A 23,948-nucleotide genomic window follows, 5' to 3' on the forward strand; every position below is an offset into this window, starting at 1 on the left:
AAATTTAGTAGGAGGGAGAAGGTTGGGCTGGAACAATGTGACAGGTGTGGTGTGATACTGGGCTGCTTCCTCTGGTGTCTAGCCTCCATGGCTGGGGTGTGTATGAGAGAGACTAATCTGTCTAGTTGTCAGATATCGCTGTATGGATCAGGCCTAAGGTGAAAAGGGGGCACCCCGCCAACCAACCTTATTGGCCGCATCAATGAACTTCACCCCTTTATAGGTGATGGAGAGGACGATAGTGGGGACCTTCTTCATCTGCTCTGTTGACCTCTGAGCGACAGAGATGTATAGCATGAAAAGGAGAACATTAGCTTGGGTTCCTGTAATCAGGAAAGCACAGGTCCCAATAAAAGAGCAACAGCAGGTACAATGAATCAAATTTAAGACAATACAAGTTGCAACAAAGGGGAGAAAAATCAACAGATATAAGCTGAAATGTTACATAACAGTCTCTCTGGAGAAACAGACCTACCCTCATTTTGGCACAGGCATCCTGGGTGGACTCGGTCCCCCGTAGCTCCTTTATGAGCATAGATCCCAGGTACTGGAGAGAGGAGAGGGGAGAGCAGGACATTAATATAGTAGTGCAGAGAGTGGGAGACCATCTGTATTAAAGAAAGCCCTTAGTGAGTTACAACAGGAAGAAAGCCCTTAGTGAGTTACAACAGGAAGAAAGCCCTTAGTGAGTTACAACAGGAAGAAAGCCCTTAGTGAGTTACAACAGGAAGAAAGCCCTTAGTGAGTTACAACAGGAAGAAAGCCCTTAGTGAGTTACAACAGGAAGAAAGCCCTTAGTGAGTTACAACAGGAAGAAAGCCCTTAGTGAGTTACAACACGAAGAAATCCCTTAGTGAGTTACAACACGAAGAAAGCCCTTAGTGAGTTACAACAGGAAGAAAGCCCTTAGTGAGTTACAACAGGAAGAAAGCCCTTAGTGAGTTACAATAGGAAGAAAGCCCTTAGTGAGTTACAACAGGAAGAAAGCCCTTAGTGAGTTACAACAGGAAGAAAGCCCTTAGTGAGTTACAACAGGAAGAAAGCCCTTAGTGAGTTACAACAGGAAGAGAGCCCTTAGTGAGTTACAACAGGAAGAGAGCCCTTAGTGAGTTACAACACGAAGAAAGCCCTTAGTGAGTTACAACACGAAGAAAGCCCTTAGTGAGTTACAACAGGAAGAGAGCCCTTACATTGGCTTCATATCCACAGGATTCAAAGATGAGCTTCTCAGGCTGGTGGTGCCAGTTCTGTACAGGGGTGTAGGGTGCTGCCATGCTGGGGGGTCGCAGGGTCAGACGAGGCTCACGATGCTGCTCCTCATACCTCTCATGTGATCGGTGTCGTTCACTGCGGGAATGGTGGGGGGCCACATCGTATTCGGTGTTGGGCCCCTTCCTCACCCCAGGCTCCCCCAGGGGCAGGATGGGGTCCATGGAGCGGCCCGTATAAGAGTCCATGTGACTGATGGGAGAGGAGGTCTGGGATACCAGGTCCTGACACCTGATCTGGGACAGGCGGGGGGGCTTGACAGGAGGTTCCTCATAAGGCTGCTCTGCCAGCGAGGCGATGATCCGTTTCCTGTGTCCCAGCAGGGAGATCTTCAGAACCTGGAGAGACACAAGTAAACACAACCATAGAGCATGTTGCCATTTAGCACATATTAACTATTAAATTAAATGGCTACTTTGAAATGTTCTCGCTCAAACTACATTTCAGAGAGGCACACTCACGTTGACAATCTCCAGTTCCCACAGGTTCTTGACACAGTCGAGGCTACGATATCCGCTGGACAGGAAGCTGTGTTGGTACTCCTGCAGGCCCAGGAGGTCCAGCCAGGAGGACAGAGAGCTGCTGCCGTCACAGCCCAGGGCCTTCACCTGCAGGAGGAGGCTCACAGTCACACAATGACCCCACACAGTCAGGGCCAGTCACACTAACTAGTAGAGATATAATGCTGCAAGGGTGCCATGGGGGAACCTTAGGTAGGGATCGAGCTGCATGCAGGATCTTCCTCCGATGTCCTGGGTCTGTGATGCCTATCTCCCTCAGGTCCTGCTCCTCCATCACATTACTACCCTGTAACAGAGAGAGAGGAAGTTCAGGTTAGAATGACATACATCACAATGATCCTATCGAGATGGTCTCAATGTCGCCATAACGCCAGGCTTAGCTGCAGACAAGGAATTTGATAACACAATGATTCATTCAATGGAAGTAGTGGTTTTCTCCATATAATCAATGGAAATCTAATGCATCATTTTAGTGTTGGAGGGCTTTTAGGTTAAATCTAACACAATAAAACGGGACTAAGACAAAGACCCAACATATGGGTGGTTATTGATCTACCTGCCCAGAAGCTGTCATTGAGGAAAGAAGGGGTCAATTCCTCTGGGGTGTCAAGAACTTTGACCCTCCTCTCCCATAGAGTTCACATCCTGTACAGTAATAAACGTCAATACATTAAATGAAATGTAATTTAAGTGTATGGGGGAGGGAGGGAGACAGGCATTAGAAAGGGGTGAGGGTGGGCCAATACCATCTACAGTCCCACACAATACCATCTCCAAGGCTGGCACAGCCAGGCAGGAGCAAAGGATCGCTAATCAATGGATCAATCAGGGAATGGCAGGACAGTAGGGTGAAGGCGACTGAAAGGAGCCTCCCTCCACCGAGTGCCATTGATCGGGGTCACTCGATGGGTCCATCATCCATTGGTCTGAAGAGGAATCATTTGCCATTACTCAAATGACCAATTAGCTAGGTGAGGTACTGTACGCACTGTGCATTAAGTTGCTCAAAATCTGCTACTGTACGAGCATCAACTTGGGAGGTGACACACACTTAGGATCATCTGCAGTGTTGTGTATGAGCCCTGTGTTAATCCCACCATGAGAGCAGAGTCAAAGGGATGGAAAGATGGAGGGATGGAGAGGGGAGGGAAATTGGAAGATGGATAGGTGGGAGGGGTCATCAGTGTGTGTGCCTATGGCACAGTGGAATCTACACGGGGTGAAATGAGTCATTAAGACAAAAGGCTGCTGAGTGGACTGCTGTTCCCTGTGGCTCAGCCATGGCAGGGAGGCAGGCACATAGGGACTGACTGTGTGCATATAACTGTGTGCGTGTGCACTTTCTTTTGGCTCTACTGTATTAACCTGAGCGTGTGTAAAGATCATGACTCAGGTATTATCCACTCTGTTAGGATTATGTATGTGTTAATGAGAGATAGGCAAATGGGAAAACAAGGGGAAAACAAGGGGAAAACAAGGGGAGAGAGGGAGAGAGAGAAGATGGAGGGAGATAAAGAGAGAAGGAGAAAAGAGAGGGAGAGAAAGAGTGAGGGAGAGAAAGAGAGAGAAGAGCCATAAGGGAGAGTCCATCAAATTATTATTATTATTATGTTATTTATGTTATCAGGGACACAGAAAAATGTTTCCTTTATTCATCTAATAACTCATAGTGGAATGATGGCTCGGATCACACCTACACTCAGACCTGAACGGATCAATTCATGAATCTCTCTCCAGCTGATGATGAAGTGGAATGAAGCGAGAGCAGAGCTGCCCACACCATCTAGATGTGGAGTGTTTAGAGTACACCGCTGATGCTGTGTTTGGAATGCTAAAGGAGGAGCAGCTACCGCTCACATCAGCACCAGAATTCAACAACGTTACACAGGTGCAGTATACCAAAGACCTCTATGGAACACGTACTGCCACAGATTGGTATACTACTAATGCTGGGCCAGGGAGTCAGTGAGTGGCAAAATGCTCCAAGCCAATGGTAAATAATACATGTCAGTTTATTTTCAAATGAGGCCATATGAGGATCCAAAATGTAAAGGGGGAGTTATTCAACTGAGTGATAGCATAATGTTGTTCTCAATAGATGGGTTGGTTGTTAGTCTACATTTGCACAATGAGCACTTGTTGTTTCTCAAATACATTGTTACAGACGGCTCTAAAGAACCTACACTGGACTTGGTGCAAACTGGAAAATGCATATCCTGGTTCCGCATTTATTGTAGCTGGTGACTTTAATAAAGGAAATCTGAAGAAAACACGAGCGAAGTTTTAACACATCGCCTGCGCCACTCGCGCTTCAAAAACTCTACCATTGCTACTCTTTGTTCCAGGATGGTTACAAGGCCCCTCCCTGCCCTCCCTTCTTTTAGCAAATCAGATCACACCTCCATACTGCTCCTCCCTTCCTATAGGCAGAAACCAAAACAGGAAGTACCTGTTATAAGGACTATTCAATGCTGGTCTGACCAATCGGACATTGTGTGTTTGCAGTGTTATTGTCAGTCACTGATGGGGTCAGAGGCTGCCATACATGTCGATACAGAGCTGATTTCCTTCCTGTTTGGCCCTGTCCAGGGGGTGTCCTCGGATGGGGCCACAGTGTCTCCTGACCCCTCCTGTCTCAGCCTCCAGTATTTATGCTACAGTAGTTTGTGTCGGGGGGCTAGGGTCAGTTTGTTATATCTGGAGTACTTCTCCTGTCCTATTCGGTGTCCTGTGTGAATCTAAGTGTGCGTTCTCTAATTCTCTCTTTCTTTCTTTCTCTCTCTCGGAGGACCTGAGCCCTAAGACCATGCCCCAGGACTACCTGACATGATGACTCCTTGCTGTCCCCAGTCCACCTGGCCATGCTGCTGCTCCAGTTTCAACTGTTCTGCCTTATTATTGTTCGACCATGCTGGTCATTTATGAGCATTTGAACGTCTTGGCCGTGTTCTGTTGTGGTCTCCGCCCGGCGCAGCCAGAGGAGGACTGGCCGCCCTGCGTGGCCTGGTTCCTCTCTGGGTTTCTTCCTGGGTTTTGGCCTTTCTAGGGAGTTTTTCCTGGCCGCCGTGCTTCTGCACCTGCATTGCTTGCTGTTTGGGGTTTTGGGCTGGGTTTCTGTACAGCACTTTGAGATATCGGCTGATGTACGAAGGGCTATATAAATAAATTTGATTTGATTTTGATTTGATTTCTAGGACTAACACAGTAACACACAATCCCTCATCCCTGGCTGACTGCATTTCTCTGATCCTGACACACATACTGTACTAAAACCGCTCTCCCCACATCTACCCTAGTTACCACGGAGACTAGAGGAGTGCCCTTGCCTCAATGACAAAGGAACCTTGAAGGGGATTATCCAATTCCTAATAAAAGGCAATTAAGTGGATGAAATTCTCCAACTGCCTGATATGAGACAAAATCCAACATTCACCTCCACCTTCCCCTGTATAAAGCTTATTCTAATCCCTTCATCCATGGCCTCAAACTGCAGGAGAACTTGTGATCAAGAGTCTCAGACTCAAATGACTAGGAACTCTACGGGGTAATCACGTTAAAGCCCTTTGACTAATGTTTTCTCTTTGCAGGTTATAGTAAGAATACGTTACTGTCTGCAGCATAGGGGACTGAACCATTAACTGCATGTGTATGTTGTGGTGTACCGGTGTCCATCCATTGGTATGCATGGTATGTGCAATGTACAGTATGTTTAATGCACAGTAAAGTAGAATGTGAGTGAGCGTGGGTGTTTGTGAATCAGTAACCTGTACATCAAATGAGATCGACACAAAATGATCAAAACTGATTGATTCATCTCAGGAATGCAACACATTTTAGAACAAGTGCCAAGGGTGAGTAAAGGGAAGCTAGACAGCCCTTTTTGCTATTGATAAGCTTCAGTGAATGGGGAAATTAGATAGAATGCCAGAGGAATCTAAAATGGTGGCTAAAATGGTGATAAAGGACATCTTAGATTACACCACCAGTGAACAGAACTCAATTCAACAATTGAAAAGTCCTCGAAAAGTTATAAAACTCCTGAAGAATTACCTCGCTTTTTAACTATACAGAGACTTCAAGGACCAGCTGTACAGGAACCTACATGATTCTACCCCAATTACACAATGCCTTGTTCAAAAACGGTCCTTGCTAACCTCTGTTACAACATATAATGTACCTAATGGATCAAACTGTTGTTTTCCTGTCATAGTTTGTCCTCCGTTACATACATCTCAGTAAAGCTCTTCTCCCTCTGCTCTCCCTTGCACTTCATTAGAATTCTGCTTTCTCTCTGCTTGGATTGTTCTGCCTAGCGTTACACCTGAGGGGCATGACTGCTCCAGACCAATTGTTCACTCTCAGAAGCAGGGTCATGAGCTTGGGGGACTGAGACAGTTAGCCTGGCTATGGACTAGCCCACCTACAGTATGTTATGCCAACTAAATCATCAAATGACTGGAGGGGCATCAAAGGTGTGGTGTTTGTGTGGGGGTATGTATGCAGATTGTTAAAATGTCCATTCGTTTTGACAAATGGACGTCAACAAAATAACTAACAACTTTGAGCTAGTCCTTTTTAGAATGTCTAAATGCACACAATAACAATGTAAACATCCCGTAGGCCCTTCCTCCGCTCTCCTTGAGTTGATTAGGCATGGCAGGTAGTCTGTCCTGCCATTACCATATTACCATTACCTAGTCATCAGAGGCTGCAGTGTGCTCCTTACGTGACTGATTTGTGCCTAGAGAACGAACAAACAGAAGAGATGAAGAGAGAGAGGGAGACTGGACTGTGAGGATCACACAGGCTGGCGTATTCACAGAGGAAGACTGTTTGGCTGGCTGGCTGGCTGGCTGGCTGGCTGGCTGCGCCACTCCTCTGATGTTGCTCATTGCCATCATTGTGATGTTTGATTACAAGCCGAGCAGCAGTCTAAGTCTCTTCCCTGGGCAATCATTACCGCTGCTGTGTATGCCTGCGACTCCTCTGCTGACCTCAGAGACTTCAAAGGATATTCATTCCTTTTGACTGCAATGATGAACACGCGCTCTACTGCTGTGAAGGCTCACCAACAAAGCGGGAGCCTCGAAAAAGATTGAGACGTTGTGAACGCCAACTCAGGGTTGTTTCCCTCACAGTAGCACCTGCCACTAGTAAAATGCACTTTGAGTTCGACTAGTAATTTATGTACAAAGAGGAAGTGTCGTTTTTTGCGACAGGCATTACCCGTTTAACTGTCAGCATACAGAGTATAGAGAGTCTTAGAAGGGATGCTTGCCTCTTCCACTCATTCCCTCTGGGTCAATAGAGAAACGCATCTCATTCATTTTATAAAGGGCTTCTCCTTCGCTTGTGTCCGACAACACAATACAATCACTGTTATCGTATTGATTTTGGTGGTGGGCGCGGCCAAGGAGAGATCACAGTACTTTGCCTGCTGGAATAAATTGAGTTTAATTAGGAACTGTCAAGGCTGCTCTGTAGACCACACATCACAACACTCCAACACGGACTCACCCCATAACCAAGGGTAAAAGCTTCAGATGGCGACGATCTTTTCAATTCTACATTTATTTTTGTGCAGTCAGTATGATTTGAAGGGGGGGGGGATTGTCATTTCATTTTCTGACAGCACATACGTTGAGTAGCTGAACCTAAAATCGGAGTTGTTGAACAGCTGGCAAAGCAGTCTTCGTAATCAAACTTCACTCTATTAGGCATCTTAAGACTGACATTTTTGGAGTGTGTGATGTTTGTGTACCCCACTGGCCGACATGTGGTGCTCAGTGCTGGGAAGGTTTATTAATGAGAGGGGTGTATGAGGTGCTTATGTGCAGCTATCACAACCTACTGCTAATGGGCCAGAAGTCCAGGGATCAATATAAATACATGTATCTGCCTGCTAAGTACAGTTTTCATTACTTCTGGTGAAGAATATCAACTTCCTTCCAAATTAGGTGAAAATTACAGGCCCAGTACAGCTGGCAAGAGCAGACAAACATACACATTGTTTCCCAGACAGAGACCCGAAGAAGACCTTGGAATACACACAAAGACACACCCTCTCGATGCCTCCCTGATTTGTGCACATCAGATATCCATAGTGCATAGGGAGGGATGTAGAGTCACTGGTGCTTAGCATGCATGAAATGGTACTTGTTGTAGAGCCAATACAGTCGCACCGCCGAGCAAATATATTACATTTATTTATATGGGTCTCAAGCTTGAAATGCTTGATTGATTACAAACCAATCCACCCACGTCTGAGAGAATGTACTGAGTCCTGCGGGTGGGAGCACTTTGGAAAGTAACAACAAGGAACTTCTGATTTGGAGGCACACATTGAGAACCCTTAAAAGGGTCACCCATTTACTGAAATAGCTGACAATAAGAAATGTTGCAAAATGGTTACTGCTTTTGTCCAAATCCCTCCTACAGAATGGAGCAAAACAGGTGGTCTGAGCCCAGGAAAATAGATAGGAAATTGTCAGTGCCGAGAATTGCCAGAAAGAGGAGGAATAAAATGAGGGGATAATGGGGGAGTGAGGAAGGCAGAGAAGAGGAGACCGACAGAGCTTCAAGTCAGAGAATTTAACACAGGTTTTGATGTCAAGAGAGGGTGGGATGGAGAGAAAAGTTGACTAATCTGAGCCCAAAACCTGTCACCCCTTCCCAACACCACATCCTTCCCCCAAGCTCCAGAGTCTGTGCAGAGACCCAGAGAAATACACCAATAAGGAGGTGTGAGAGAGCAGCCCTCTAAAAATCACACTGGAGAATGTTGTGCAATTTGCCTGCCTATGCTGAATATGCTCCCATGATGCAACAGTTCATTCAAGATAATCATAGCAGGTGCATGGTAATGTAGTGTATCCACTCTGACACAGCTGCTCCATTCAGCCATCAAACCAAAGTGCCAATATAGACAAGGCCAAGGCTGGGAATCATGAACCCAGGCCAAACGGCACATGGTCAGGCTGTTGCCTCTGAGGTTGTGGTTAAGCCACGGGTGAATTTGATCCACTCTTGTGTGACAAGATCAGAGACAAAGAAAAACCACTGAGGGAGGATAAAAATGAACAGGAAATACAACGAGAGAACAAGGGTAGGCGGTCTTTTCCGTCGACCCACTTCGGCTACAATTTATGACCGTCCCTCACGTAAATCACTGTAACCACAGCAGACAATCAACACTTCCCATTGACCTTCACTGTCTGGAGAAGAGAGTAAAGACATTGGAACCAGAAAGTGCTGTGACTGCATCCCTTCACCAACACTCTGCTAAAACCGGTAGGTAATGCATCATGTCCTCTCTACGTAGGGAAGGACACACTCAGCACCTGTGACTGCATCCCTTCACCAGCACTCTGCTAAAACCGGTAGGTAATGCATCATGTCCTCTCTACGTAGGGAAGGACACACTCAGCACCTGTGACTGCATCCCTTCACCAGCACTCTGCTAAAACCGGTAGGTAATGCATCATGTCCTCTCTACGTAGGGAAGGACACACTCAGCACCTGTGACTGCATCCCTTCACCAGCACTCTGCTAAAACCGGTAGGTAATGCATCATGTCCTCTCTACGTAGGGAAGGACACACTCAGCACCTGTGACTGCATCCCTTCACCAACACTCTGCTAAAACCGGTAGGTAATGCATCATGTCCTCTCTACGTAGGGAAGGACACACTCAGCACCTGTGACTGCATCCCTTCACCAACACTCTGCTAAAACCGGTAGGTAATGCATCATGTCCTCTCTACGTAGGGAAGGACACACTCAGCACCTGTGACTGCATCCCTTCACCAGCACTCTGCTAAAACCGGTAGGTAATGCATCATGTCCTCTCTACGTAGGGAAGGACACACTCAGCACCTGTGACTGCATCCCTTCACCAACACTCTGCTAAAACCGGTAGGTAATGCATCATGTCCTCTCTACGTAGGGAAGGACACACTCAGCACCTGTGACTGCATCCCTTCACCAGCACTCTGCTAAAACCGGTAGGTAATGCATCATGTCCTCTCTACGTAGGGAAGGACACACTCAGCACCTGTGACTGCATCCCTTCACCAACACTGGTGTGTGTGAGTGTGTGTGTGTGTGAGTGTGTGTACATGTTTTCCTACCTTATCAGGACCACAATGTTCTGACAAGTCTCCAGAATGTCTGGACAAGGTAGGAAAACAACAAGTCTGGACATTTTTCCATGTGCCCAAATTTGTTCAAATGCTATTTTAGACTTACTTGTTAGGTTTAAGGTTCGGTTCATGGTTTAGGGGATATAGGATTTTAAACGGGAATCCATTTGACTCGCCCAAAAAATCCTGAAAATTCACAAAAACAAAGCTGTGTGTGTGTGTAGGTACAGCGGTAAGCCTTGGTGAGATGGGACAACACTGCCCACTAATTTACACCTTGCAGCCCACTCCCTTGCCAGGCCAGCTGGGACCTCCATCCTCCCCTGCATCATTACCCCCTGAAAACAACAACGCAGCACATTGGGGGCTGGATAACCCCCGTCGGCCCGGCAACACCAGCCCGACGGTTATTGAGATAGTTATATTACGGTGAGGCAGCAGCTGGTACTCAGGCAGCCAATTGATTGCGAGTGAACGAATTTGAGACCGTGCCGGGAATTGGCTGAGCAGCTGTAAGGTGAGAGTGTGGTAGGAGGTAAATGGTGATCCCAACAGCAATAATGACATCAAACACATAACTGCTGACAGCAGGGTGATAACACTGGTCATGTAAAACCTGGGCATAGGCTGAATAGGTTTGGTGTGCACTGTGCAGCTTTCTGTTCCGTTAACACAGAGCCTTGAAAATATTTGACAGTAATTTATTCAAGGCATTCGTGACTGACTGTCAGCGTGTGCGTTTGATAGAAAGGGAGCCTAGGGAGTTCACTGGTCTTTTCATCTTTAAAGGCTTTGGTTTAATTGCGTTTACAAGAGGTATTTAGAGCCGCTGGCCCAGTAAACAGGAACATCACATTATTGGGATGTGATGCCAATGCCCTCTGTCACCACCAGTCGGGTGAACATCATCTAATCAGACAGCCACTGAGTGGAGGGGCACCAATACATCTAATCAACATCCAGCCTGTTATAGGCATCAAACCAACCAACTGGTACAGTCCTGTCAGGAGGGCTAAAGGCCTACCTTTCTGAGATGAATGTTGTTGATGTCATCGAAGCAGGTCATTTAATGTACAGGGCAAATTGGATGGAATGTTCGCTACATAAACAAACACAATTTTTCAAATATTTTAAAAGAAAAGCTTCATCATCATGCAATTCAGGCATAACCGTTGTGATTGAACAAAAGGCAATATTTCAAAAAGCTTGTATGTGAATGACATATCTGAAAAAGACATCACACACGGACGGACAGGACCCCTTGAGGACCTGGGTCTTAATGCAGAGAGGAGAATCACAAAGGTGTGATTGAATGAAAGGAGGAGGCAGGAATCTCAGGGGGGTTTAAGTAAATTGGAATTTACAGGGAAAGCTAATGGGATCTGCTAAGGCTAACGGATGGCTGCAACGATATTTGATTAATACCCACTGAAGGAGGAGAAGGAGAAGACTGATTCTCTGACTATGAAAGTAGGTAGGCAGGTAGAACAAAATAAAAGAGAATTACAGAAGATGAATGACAGTGATACAGAGAGAGCGAAAGAGCGAGAGAGCGAGAGAGAGAGAGAGAAAGAGAGAGAGAGAGAAAGGATGTGTACTAGTAACTCACCATGTAGTGCAGGTCGTCGAAGCCGTTGAGCAGCAGCTTGCTCTCGTACTGCGGCAGCCCCACGTGCTCCAGCCAGTCTCCCACGGGCTGGTCCAGCAGCCGACCAGCTGCCCCACCTGCAGACAGAGGGAAGCGCTTGAGCAGGGAAAAGCCGTTGAGCCGGTAGCAGCGGCACTCTGACGACGACACATGGCACTGCCACATCATCCTGGGCCAGCAGAGCCGAGCGCACCAGCACCAAGAGGGCAGGGGAGACAGCTTGGCGATGGCACCACAGTGGGCATGCGTCGGCTCCCGCACAGCAGCGGGGGCCAAACCAATGACTTAGGATCCGGTTTAATAACAAACCCCTGGGTCTCAGGAGCTGAGTTGGGTGTCGAGGGGGTTTGGGGTCCCCTCTGCTGGTTAACAGTATGAGTCCTGTGTCCAGACTGCTGCGTTCACCAGCTCAAACCCACTCGAAAACAGGTGTAGATTGAACAGAGTCGACAACAGCCACACATGTAACATGGTTCTGCTTAGAACGACAACCAGACAAAATGCTCCATATCCACAAAACAAATTGCATTAATACTCCAAGATGAGTTAACTTAAAACAGGAAACAGGCTATTCTGTCTAAAGTTGCAAGCATGCAGATTCATCTTCCTGCTAATTTGCTCTAGTTGTTAATGATGGAGAGTGTCTCTGAAACGAGAGAGAAGTGTATCAGAAGTACGGCGATTCGTTCCGGCCCAGTGAGAAGTCCTTTAGTACTGAGATGGGTGATTAAAACAGTGCATCCCATGGCCCATCCCCGTTTCTCCACACTCCTCCTCACAGTCAGCAGATCAAACACGCACGGTCACGCACAAGGCAGGAATCTCCCACCTGGATCACATGACGTGTGAATCAGGAAACCCAGCGTGGCAGAGAGGAGCGACAGGTACTAACAGAAAACCAGAGAATGACGATAATGAGCTTGAGATGACTATGATAAATCAAATCAGGTCTACCAGCTATGCTTGGTATTAACTCCAGGCCTCCTTGTGGATCTTGAAACAGGGAATGCACTATGCTGTGATGAGCAAAGGTTGAGCTGGTGCTTTGACTCTGGACCTGTGAACAATTTAAATCTAATACATTAAGTAGTTCATTCTGATAAAAGCTCAACTCAATACATGAACCTTTGCGTTAATCCTAATCGTTTAAAATGCTACGGTCAGAAGCTTTCGTGACTTGTGATCCACATGACTAATTTAAGGCAAAGCTGAATATTAAAACATCCCGGCTAAAATAATCTGTCCCCAGTGCAGCCATCTGCCATCGCCTCTTACACAGTTTGTCTAGTATCATTCAAATGAACTGCAAATCATTTAAATATTTAAATAGGAGCACTTGAGATGCAATGCTTTTTCTGTGCCTCAATGAGGCATTAAGATATATCGAATTCATCAATACAAAGACATCAAATCCTAACACAGACTAATACAAAAACAATCTATATAACAATCAATATGGTTTGGGACCCTGTTTAAACACAATGACTTGCCAGAGTCCACACAGAGTTCTGTACCTGTCCTTCCACACAGCACACAAACAAACAGCCAGCACACGTCCAAGTAGGAACAAATCTAGCAAGTCTCCAGTCTTATACTTCATCCAGCTTTTTAAACCCGTTTCAAGTCTCCAGGCTACACTGCTCTTCATGCACACAGTGTCATTCACCAGCTCCCTCCTTTAAAACAGCAGCTCCTTGTGTTAAAACACAAGGTGTTCAGGCAAACGAACGGTCCACATACAATCCTAGAGATGCTCGGGGTGGCGTCCTTCCATTGTCCTGACTGTTCACTGTACTTCTGCCTGCGATTCCTCTCCTCTCCCTCACGCTTTCTTTTGCTCGCTCTCACTCCCCGCCTCACTCGCGCTTCCCCATTACTCCCTCCCTTCTCTCCCACCCTTTCCCTCTGATACACTGCAGGGCTGCTGTTCATGGTCTGTGAGCTGCTGCCCTTCCAAGCACTGACATGGACCCCTGTTCCTCACTACATCCACTGTTGCTCCCTGCTCTTCTGATCTCAATCCTTTTAGTTTGTTTTCATACTCTGGAAACCTCTCCATCTGTCCTTGCTAAGGAACTCATCAGCTAGCAGGAAATGAAGGACAAGGGCGCTGGGACCGGTATTACAGGGACCAGCAACAGGGAACTTCACAGCACCCCCTGTTAGTTACCACCACCACTGTGAAGAAAGAGGAACACACCTAAATAGGAGAGAGGAGACAACAGTACAGTGCCTCTTCACGTGGTGAGCATAAAAAAGATCCTTTCTCAAATACGTATTTCCTGCTGCAGGTCCCATGATGATCTCCTGACAGCAGTGGCCAGGCTTCTTGTGTCTCTCTGTGTTTCATAATGTTCCTTCAATTCGTAAGAGGCTGAATGTATCTCACCGGAGAAAGCAAATCGAGCGAGCAAGACGGAGCCCCTCTGCCTCTGTAGCCCAAGCCCATCTATCTTATGCTGTCTGGTCACATTGTTGCCACCCATAACATTGAATGCAAGGGAAGCCAGCAAGCATTTGGCCTCCCTTGATATTGTTTTTAATTAAATAATAGCCAATCAGCATTGAGTTAAACTGAGTGAGCGCAACTGTGAATGGTCCTGATGCACCAACAACAACAAAAGTGTTGAAAAATTGTTGCATCTTGTTGTCCTCTGGTGGCTAGTTACCTAGCTAAAATCAATTTCCAAAATTAGCCATGGATGGAGATTTTGATTTGGACTTGTGTTTTACTTTATTCTCCATACCGGCCAACCATAAATTCATACATTGTCACCTGGCCTGAGAGGATGGAAGTTCAATATGTAGTTAGATCTAGAAGGTTAATGTTAACTAGCTGGCCTGGAACAATGTTGCCCATGAAAGGAAGTTTAGCTAGCGAGCAAGCATTTTAGCCATGTAGCCTAGGACAACAAAAACTAAAGAAGTGTGTACTGTATGAGAGTCATAGACCCTTTCGTCAACATGAAAGAGAGGAGGATGTCATTGGCGTTTCTCTACAAGTAGGGTGAGCCACATGTATATACATGCACACACATCACACAAATCAGTGCCATGGACTAACTTTGATTGGACTAAATAGTTTTTGGTATCTTTTCGTTTTCACTGTATTAAACTAAGCATAGGTGATTTGATGATGTTGAAATAAATTAAAATATGGTTCTAACTAAATCAATGGTTGTTTAGTAAACAGGGCTCCTGAGTGGCGCAGCAAGAGGCATCACTACAGTCCTTGGTTCGAATCCAGGCTGTATCACATCTGGCCGTTATTGGGAGTCCCATAGGGTGGCGCACAATTGGCCCAGCGTCGTCCGGGTTTGGCCGGTGTAGGCCTTCATTGTAAATAAGAATTTGTTCTTAACTGGCTTGAATTGTTAAATAAAAGGCTCAATATTATTATTATTATTATTATTAAATAGTCCAAAAATGTCAGAAACACTTACTTACATGACCTACAGCATGGTCAAGCAACTGTTTGTTACATTTCAAATGCTTTGAATTTATGAGGGATCCCTATTAGCCAAGGCAGCAGCAACTCTTCCTGGGGTCCAAACACATAAAACAAAAGATAAAACAGTACATTATAAAACATTAATACACCACTACACCATTATTACATCATCTATAATACAAAATGTGTGTGTAGAATGTGTGTGCGTATGTGTGTCTTTTTCTGTGTGTGTCTCTTCAGTTCCTGCTGTTTCATGAAACAGCAGGAACTGAAGAGACACACTGATTCTACTGCTTGCATCAGTTACCTGATGTTGAATAGAGTTCCATGTAGTCATGGCTCTAGTACTGTGCGGCAGGTAGCCTAGTGGTTAGAGTGTTGGGCCAGTAACTGAAAGGTTGCTGGATCGAATCCCCAAGCTGACAAGGTACAAATCTATCGTTCTGCCCCTGAACAGCTAACCCACTGTTCCCCTGTAGGTCGTCATTGTTAATAAGAATTTGTCCTTAACTGACTTGCGTAGTTAGGTAAAGGTAAAAAAAAAAAAAAAAAAAAAAAAGGAAGTCTGTTCTTGACTTGGGGATTGTGAAGAGACCTCTGGTGGCATGTCTTGTGGGGCATGCATGGGTGTCCGAGCTGTGTGCTAGAGGTCAACCGATTATGATTTTTCAACACTCATACCGATACCGATTATTGTAGGACCAAAAAAAGCCAATACCGATATATATATTTGAAATAATGACAATTACAACAATACTGAACTTACATAAATTAAATAAATGTAGACTCAAATAAATATTGAAACATGCTCAATTTGGTTTAAATAATGCAAAAACACAGTGTCTGAGAAGTAAAAGTGCAATATGTGCCATGTAAAAAAGCTAAGCTATGCTCAGAACAGATGAAAGCTGGTGGTTCAATATTCCCAGTTCTTCAATATTCCCAGTAAAGAAATATTAGGTTGCAGTTATCATAGGAATTATGACGCGTCGACAATTTCTCTCTATACCATTCGTATTTCATATATCTTTGACTATTGGATATTCTGATAGGCAGTTTAGTATTGCCAGCCTAATCTCAGAGGTTGATAGGCTTGAAGTCATAAATAGCACTGTGATCAAGCATTGCTAAGAGCTGCTGGCAAACGCAGTAAAGTTTGAATAAATGCTTACGAGCCTGCAGCTGCCTACCGTCGCTCAGTCAGACTTCTCTATCAAATATCAAATGATAGACTTCATTATAATATAATAGACACAGAAATATGAGCCTTTGGTCATTAATATGGTCAAATACGGAAACTATAATTCCGAAAACAAAACGTTTATTCTTTCAGTGAAATACGGAACCGTTCCGTATTTTATCGAACTGTTGGCAACCCCAAGTCTAAATATTGATGTTACATTGCACAACCTTCAATGTTATGTCATAATTATGTAAAATTCTGGCAAATTAGTTTGCAACGAGCCAGGCGGCCAAAACTGTTGCATATACCCTGACTCTGCGTGCAGTGAACGCAAGAGAAGTGACACAATTTCCCTAGTAATATTGCCTGCGAACATGAATTTATTTAAACTAAATATGCGGGTTTAAAAATATATACTTCTGTGTATTGATTTTAAGAAAGGCATTGATGTTTATGGTTAGGTACATTCGTGCAACAATTGTGCTTTTTGTCGCAAATGCGCCTTTGTTAAATCACCCGTTTGGCGAAGTAGGCTGTGATTCGATGATAAATTAACAGGCACCGCATTGATTATATGCAACGCAGGACAAGCTAGTTAACCGAGTAATATCATAAACTGTGTAGTTAACTAGAGATGATGTAAAGATTGATTGTTTTTTTATAAGATCATTTTAATGCTAGCTTGCAACTTACCTTGGCTCCTTGCTGCACTCGTATAACAGGTAGTCAGCCTGCCACGCAGTTTCCTCGTGGAAGGCAATGTAATCGGCCATAATCAACGTCCAAAAATGCTGATTACCGATTGTTATGCAAACTTGAAATCTTCCCTAATTAAATCGGTCAACCTCTAGTTTAAATAGACAGCTCGGTGCATTCAGCTTGTCAACACTTCTTACAAAAATAAGTAGTGATGAAGTCAATCTCTTCTCCATTTTGAGCCATGAGAGATCTACATGCATATCATTAATGTTAGCTCTCTGTGTACATTTAAGGGCCAGCCGTGCTGCCCTGTTCTGAGCCAATTGTAATTTTCCTAAATCCCTCTGTGGCACCTGACCACACGACTGAACAGTAGTCCAGGTGTGACAAAACTAGAGCCTGTAGGAAGTGCCTTGTTGATAGGGTTGTTAAAAAGGCAGAGCAGTGCTTTTATTATGGACAGACTTCTCCCCATCTCAGCTACTGCTGTATCAATATGTTTTGACCATGACAGTTTATAATCCAGGGTTACTCCAAGCAGTTTAGTCACCTCAACTTGCTCAATTGACACATTATTCATTACAATATTTAGTTGAGGTTTAGGGTTTAGTGAATGATTTGTCCCAAATACAATGCTTTTAGTTTTTGAAATGTTTAGGACCAACTTATTACTTGCCACCCATTCTGAAACTAACTGCAGCTCTTTGTTAAGTGTTGCAGTCATTTCAGTCACTGTCGTAGGTGACGTGTATAGTGTTGTCATCCGCATACATAGACACACTGGCTTTACTCAATGCCAGTGGCATGTCGCTAGTAAAGATTGAAGAAAGTAAGTGGACTAGACAGCTTCCCTGGGGAATTCCTGAATCTACCTGGATTAATGTGGACTTCACTAGACAGATGTTGCTCTCAGTTTTTGTGATGAAACAAAGGTGTAGTTTAATGTATTCTGCAACTTTGTCTTCTTATTGTTTCAGATTATATATATATCACGGTGGCAAGTTATATGAACTAGCGGGTTACAGAGCAAACAACACAATTCTCACAATAATATGGCTTTGTCCCCCTGGCTTGGCTTCCCCAGTGATTTTACCTCAGCACCGTTACTGTTCATTGAGATAGTGCTGGGGGAGTGGGAGCCATAGAGAACACCAGTTTCAGGTCTAGCTGGTGGTTAAGATGCTGTAGTTGATGTAGACTAATTCAGAGGCAGGTTAACAACCCAAACAACCACATAAGGAGCAGGCCAGGGTAATAACAACAGCTGCAGTGGGCTTGCCTAATTCCTGCAAGTCTGCAAGGGAACATGAGCTCATCCCCTAACATACATGCCAGTTAATATTTTAACAGCTCACTTCAAAGCAGACCACAACAAAGAAGCAAAAAACTGCCAGAATGCAATAACGAGATGGCCAACGGTTTTCTTTTTTTCCTTCTGATTGGAATAAAGCCGTTGGCTTAAGAGTCTGGGTTAGGCTAGTTCATCTTCCTTCTGTGACTTTAAGGGAGACGCATATTGTAGAGAAGAAAATGGGAGGATGGGGGAGGAGGCTGACAGGGATGGAGGACATGGTTCTGGTTCACTACCACAGACCCATGGTCCCCGAGTGACCATCCATCAGACCTAAAGGACAGGCCAGCTTCATGCTATAGGAGTGCTGCAGACGGTATTGCAGGCTAACATGTGTGGTATACATTATTCACTGCAGTAGTCACTGCAATTTACGGTAATACACCTGGTCCCTTCCTAGTTTAGCCATTTTGTCCTACAGCCACAAAGGAAAAATGGGCAAAACCAGCAGAAGTGGCGTACCAATCTGGGTCAGAAAAGTGTCTGAATAGACAGCCTATAAACCAAGGCCAGCCACAATGTGAGCCAAACAGATCCATGTCTTTACAGTAAACCTTCTGCTTAGGCTACATAGAACACACTGGGAATTGTTGAAGGTCATTTCTGACAATGGTCGATTCAACTCAACTATTGATCTACATTCAAAATAAAGCCATGTCCTTCACTGGCACTAAAGTAATCTCTTGTGACCGACCCACTTGTATAATAGGTCCCTCTTATGTGCTATTCAAAGAGCCAGCTGCCCACCCGGATGGTACCTTTGTGTCTCTGGCTCAGTCATCACTAACATCACTCCATTCATCACTTCCCACACGCTCTCTATACCGCCAGTGTGGCTATCATTATTCAGGTATGTACTGTATCTTTCAATAGCCGGCTCAGTTCCTCGGCTTTAAGCCATTCGCATTGATCAAATGACTGGTCTCCAGGGACCATTACAAAGCCCAAATAGTATACACATGAAGTGGTGGTGGTGACTTCCCTAACAGAATGACTAGACACACACACACACACACACACACACACACACACACACACACACACACACACACACACACACACACACACACACACACACACACACACACACACACACACACACACACACACACACACACACACACACACACACACAAATAGGATTCCATGGCGTGAACAACAATGCCAGCACTTTATTATTACACTTTATTAAGACTAATGGATGTGGCTTTGAAGAAAACAGAAAGCCATGAAATGGAACAAACTAAAAAGAATCACAAGGTACTTGTTGAATCATCTGGGTCAAAACAGCCAATTGGGTAATGAAGAGTTGTAATCATAAAGCATCAGAGACACAGGGTTGGATACACACACACACACACACCCACCATCTTTCTAATGTCAAGCTGGACATCAGAAAGATTGGTTTTGGGAGTTTTAAGGAGAATGGGTTGTCATGTTTATGTAAAGTATGTAAATGTGTGCAAAATACACCCCTTCAAATTAGTTGAGTCGGCTATTTCAGCCACACCCGTTGCTGAAAGGTGTATATAATCGAGTACACAGCCATGCAATCTCCGTAGACAAACATTGAAAGTAGAATAGCCCATACTGAAGAGCTCAGTGACTTTCAACTTGGCACCATCATAGGATGCTACCTTTCCAACAAGTCAGTTAGTCAAATTTCTGCCCTGCTAGAGCTTACCCCAGTCAACTGTAAGTGATGTTATTGTGAAGTGGAAACATCTAGGAGCAACAACGGCTCAGCCGCAAAGTGGTTGGCCACACAAGCACAGAGAACGGGACCGCCGAGTGCTGAAGCGCGTAGCTCGTGAAAATCGCCTGTCCTCGGTTGCAACACTCACTAACAAGTTCCAAACTGCCCCTGGAAGCAGCATCAGCACAATAACTGTTCGCCGGGAGCTTCATGAAATGGGTATCTATGGCTAAGTGTCGGCTGGAGTGGTGTAAAGCTCGCCGCCATTGGACTCTTGAGCAGTGGAAACAAGTTCTCTCGAGCGATGAATCAAGCTGGCAGTCCAACGGATGAATCTGGGTTTGGCAGATGCCAGGAGAATAACTGTAAAGTTTGGTGGAGGAGGAATAATGGTTTGGGACTATTTTTCTTGGTTGGTCCTAGGCCCCTTAGTTCCAGTGAAGGGAAGTCTTAACACTACAGTATACAATGACATTCTAGACGATTCTGTGCTTCCAACTTTGTGGCAACAGTTTGTGGAAGGACCTTTCCTGTTTCAGCATAATAATGCCCCCATGCACAAAGCGAGGTCCATACACAAATGGTTTGTCGAGATCGGTGTGGAAGAACTTGACTGGCCTGCACAGAGCCCTGACCTCAACCCCATCAAACACCTTTGGGATAAATTGGAGCGCCAATTACGAGCCAGGCCTAATCTCCCAACATCAGTACCCAACCTCACTAATGCTCTTGTGGATGAATGGAAGCAAGTCCACGCAGCAATGTTCCAACATCTAGTGGAAAGACTTACCAGAAGAGTGGAAGGTGTAATAGCAGCAAAGGGGGGACCAACACCATATTAATGCCAATGATTTTGGAATGAGATGCTTGATGAACAGGTAGGTGTCCACATACTTTTAGTCATGTAGTCTATATTAGAATAGGCATACTTGAAAATCCAGTTTTCAATAACAGAGCAGGGAATTTAAGTATGGATGTTCTTAAATAAAAGTGACAGGGGAAATTTTACCTGTACCATCTTCACCAAGTGGAATAAATGGATGAATTGCATATGCTATTATAATATCTTTAGTCACGTAAAATGCTTAGGGTGAGGGACTCATCTTACCTGGGGTAGAGTACTGCTGGTCTCTAGAGAAATCAATGCCTGCTCCAATCAACGTCATGATCTTCTCAATCTGAGGGGAACAGAGTAGAGTGTCAGAGGAAAAGACAAGATGGCTGCCACACCTCTCACCACCAAGGGGACAAGAGTTACCCCCATGCATTGAACCCCAACACCGCAGTACAGTAGCCCCCAATGAAACCTTATCAAAGCAGAACTTGGCTATCATGACTTCACATAAACACTGAACACTTTTAAGATAATGGTAGACAAATAATGTACAATCTTGCTGGCCAAACTGAGGCCCGGGGGCTGTGTGAAGAGAATTGGCTAACCAATATTAGTAAGAATTGATACAAAATGACTATGTGAACATCATGTTACAGCTGTATTTTTAGAGGGACAAAATGTCAAGTCTTTGCAGCCTGCAGTCAAAACAATGTAACAATGTAGCAAGGCTTAATATTACAGCATTCTAGTAATTAGTGGCAAACTGAATCAGACGTCAGCGGGACAGAAACCACATTTTACTGGAGAAAAGGAACTGGAGTTGCATCTTAAAGACGATGTTGGTTTTATTTCTCTACGTTTGGGACCTTTGGGTTTCCTGCTGTCTGCTTTGTAAATGTACAATAGAGCACAATATGACCACCACCAGGCGACACATGCAAACCCAAGAGAGACTTGCTACGGATTATACCACAACCGAGCATGCCTCTGACACACACAGTACACACCTTCCCCATCTCATGCATCGTCCCCCTATACTACAGCGATGATACATGGGTACACAGATGATTCACCCATGCACATGAAAGCAAACCCACACACCCCCACGCAGACACTCCCAGAGCCATCTCTTCGACACCCATTCAGCAGCACAGCGAAGAAACAGCAGCAGTGGACCGTACAGCAGGGAGATTACACCTGTCACACACACCACAGACCACTGTCACAGCCCGCCCTCCTCCAGGCCCGGCCCTGGGATTTGGGGACAGAGGAGGACCAACAAAGACTGCTGTCAGAGCTGTCAGCCATACACTTTCATCTCCACCATACAGGATAGTATGTGCTCTGTCATGAGAGACAGGCTCTTTTCCTACATGAGGCCCCTTTTTCATAGTTTGGAACGGCTGGTTATATCACGACCGACACTTCATTTTATCAGTGATCTGCGATCACTTTCAATGAGAGAAGTCATTTCACACAGGACTCATTTTATGGTTTTGATGTGAAAATCCTTGTGTTTGATGATGCGGTCAAATATCAACAGTTCTTTTGCACAGTAGTAAAGAAAAAGGCTAAAACTTTAAAAGCAATGGAATTTAGTTGCCTAAAGCACTTTATGGAAGAGCCTTCTCTTCTCCCTTCTTCTTTTTAGACTGCATCCATGTGAGAGGTCAGATAACGGTTCTGATCCCTCCTCTCTCAGATCACGTCAGCATATTGTCTGATCCCCCCCCTCTCTCAGAGATCACGTCAGCATAGTCTGATCCCCCCTCTCAGAGATCACATCAGCATATTGTCTCATCCCCCCTCTCTCAGAGATCACGACAGCATATTGTCTGACCCCCCTCTCTGAGATCACGTCAGCATATGGTCTCACCCCCCCTCTCTCAGAGATAACGTCAGCATATTGTCTGATCCCCCTCTCTCAGAGATCACGTCAGCATATGGTCTCATCCCCCTCTCTCAGAGATAACGTCAGCATATTGTCTGATCCCCCCCTCTCAGAGATCACGTCAGCATATGGTCTCATCCCCCTCTCTCAGAGATAACGTCAGCATATTGTCTGATCCCCCCTCTCAGAGATCACGTCAGCATATTGTCTGATCCCCCTCTCTCAGAGATAACGTCAGCATATTGTCTGATCCCCTCTCTCAGAGATAACGTCAGCATATTGTCTGATCCCCCTCTCTCTCAGAGATCACGTCAGCATATTGTCTGATCCCCCCTCTCAGAGATCACGTCAGCATATTGTCTCACCCCCTCTCTCAGAGATCACATCAGCATATTGTCTGATCCCCCCTCTCTCAGAGATCACGTCAGCATATTGTCTCACCCCCCCTCTCTCAGAGATCACGTCAGCATATTGCCTGATCCCCCCTCTCTCAGAGATCACGTCAGCATATTGTCTGATCCCCCTCTCTCAGAGATCACGTCAGCATATGGTCTGATTTCACCTCTGGTTGAGACTTCATGCTGCCTAGAGGCACAAAATGACCATCTACTGCTCTCTACCACTACAGTAGACTAATTGAAATAAGAGGGGGGAGTTATCCCAAATTATACACATTAGACTGGTATAATGGACGTTGATTATGCTTTTCCCCAGTTTGTACAAAGGTGATTGTCAGCTTCTCTGGTCAAAGCACAAAGAACCAGCCTGGCCTCTTATGTAACCTTAAAGTGGAAGAGGAGAGTGATGCATTAGCCCCACAGGAGAAGACTACCTTGGAAATAATTGTTATTGGATACATTGGCCAGTTTTGACACTTGAGGCCATACATTATTCCCAGCAAAAAGATAAGAGTGGAAATTAGTGTTGAGAGTGATTACTGTTCAATCATCATGGGAAGATGTAGATAACAACGATGGGCGCAATAAAACAAGGTGAATGCCAAATGTCTAGCAGAGGTTAGCCTGTGGAATTGGGGGGGTCACTGAGCTTTTTTGATCCCCCTCTGTTCTCTCTGCCCTTCCCTCCTCAGCAATTGACCGCAAGTATACTTTGAGGCATCCCACTCACGAGGTTGCTTGCCTTGCATACAAAGCAGCGAACAACAGACTACAGGTTAGACTGATGAGTTACAAGAGTATCCCCAAAAAGGTTCTTCCCAAAAAGAAAAGTCCTATTATTCACCTCCATCATAAAGAAGAAGGCC

The 23,948-nt window shown here is 45.1% G+C and overlaps 1 protein-coding gene across 11 annotated transcripts in view; it reads right to left on the reverse strand.

Moving 5' to 3' along the window:
• The window catches only part of LOC118359829 (ankyrin repeat and SAM domain-containing protein 1A-like), a 120,819-nt gene that overhangs the window by 8,703 nt on the left and 88,168 nt on the right, over positions 1-23,948 (reverse strand). For all 11 annotated transcript variants that reach the window (XR_008083062.1, XM_052482198.1, XM_035738643.2 and 8 more), the window contains 7 exons: positions 21,067-21,136; positions 11,540-11,655; positions 1,978-2,076; positions 1,731-1,877; positions 1,191-1,607; positions 476-547; positions 187-273 (listed from right to left, as the gene is read on the reverse strand). Coding sequence is in view for 10 of the 11 variants with exons in the window: in XM_052482198.1 (XP_052338158.1) it covers positions 187-273; positions 476-547; positions 1,191-1,607; positions 1,731-1,877; positions 1,978-2,076; positions 11,540-11,655; positions 21,067-21,136 (1,008 nt within the window). In the remaining variant the exon portion in view is untranslated. The remainder of the gene's footprint in view (positions 1-186; positions 274-475; positions 548-1,190; positions 1,608-1,730; positions 1,878-1,977; positions 2,077-11,539; positions 11,656-21,066; positions 21,137-23,948) is intronic.

The sequence above is a fragment of the Oncorhynchus keta genome, chromosome 27, assembly GCF_023373465.1.
Source record: "Oncorhynchus keta strain PuntledgeMale-10-30-2019 chromosome 27, Oket_V2, whole genome shotgun sequence".
NCBI lineage: Eukaryota > Metazoa > Chordata > Actinopteri > Salmoniformes > Salmonidae > Oncorhynchus > Oncorhynchus keta.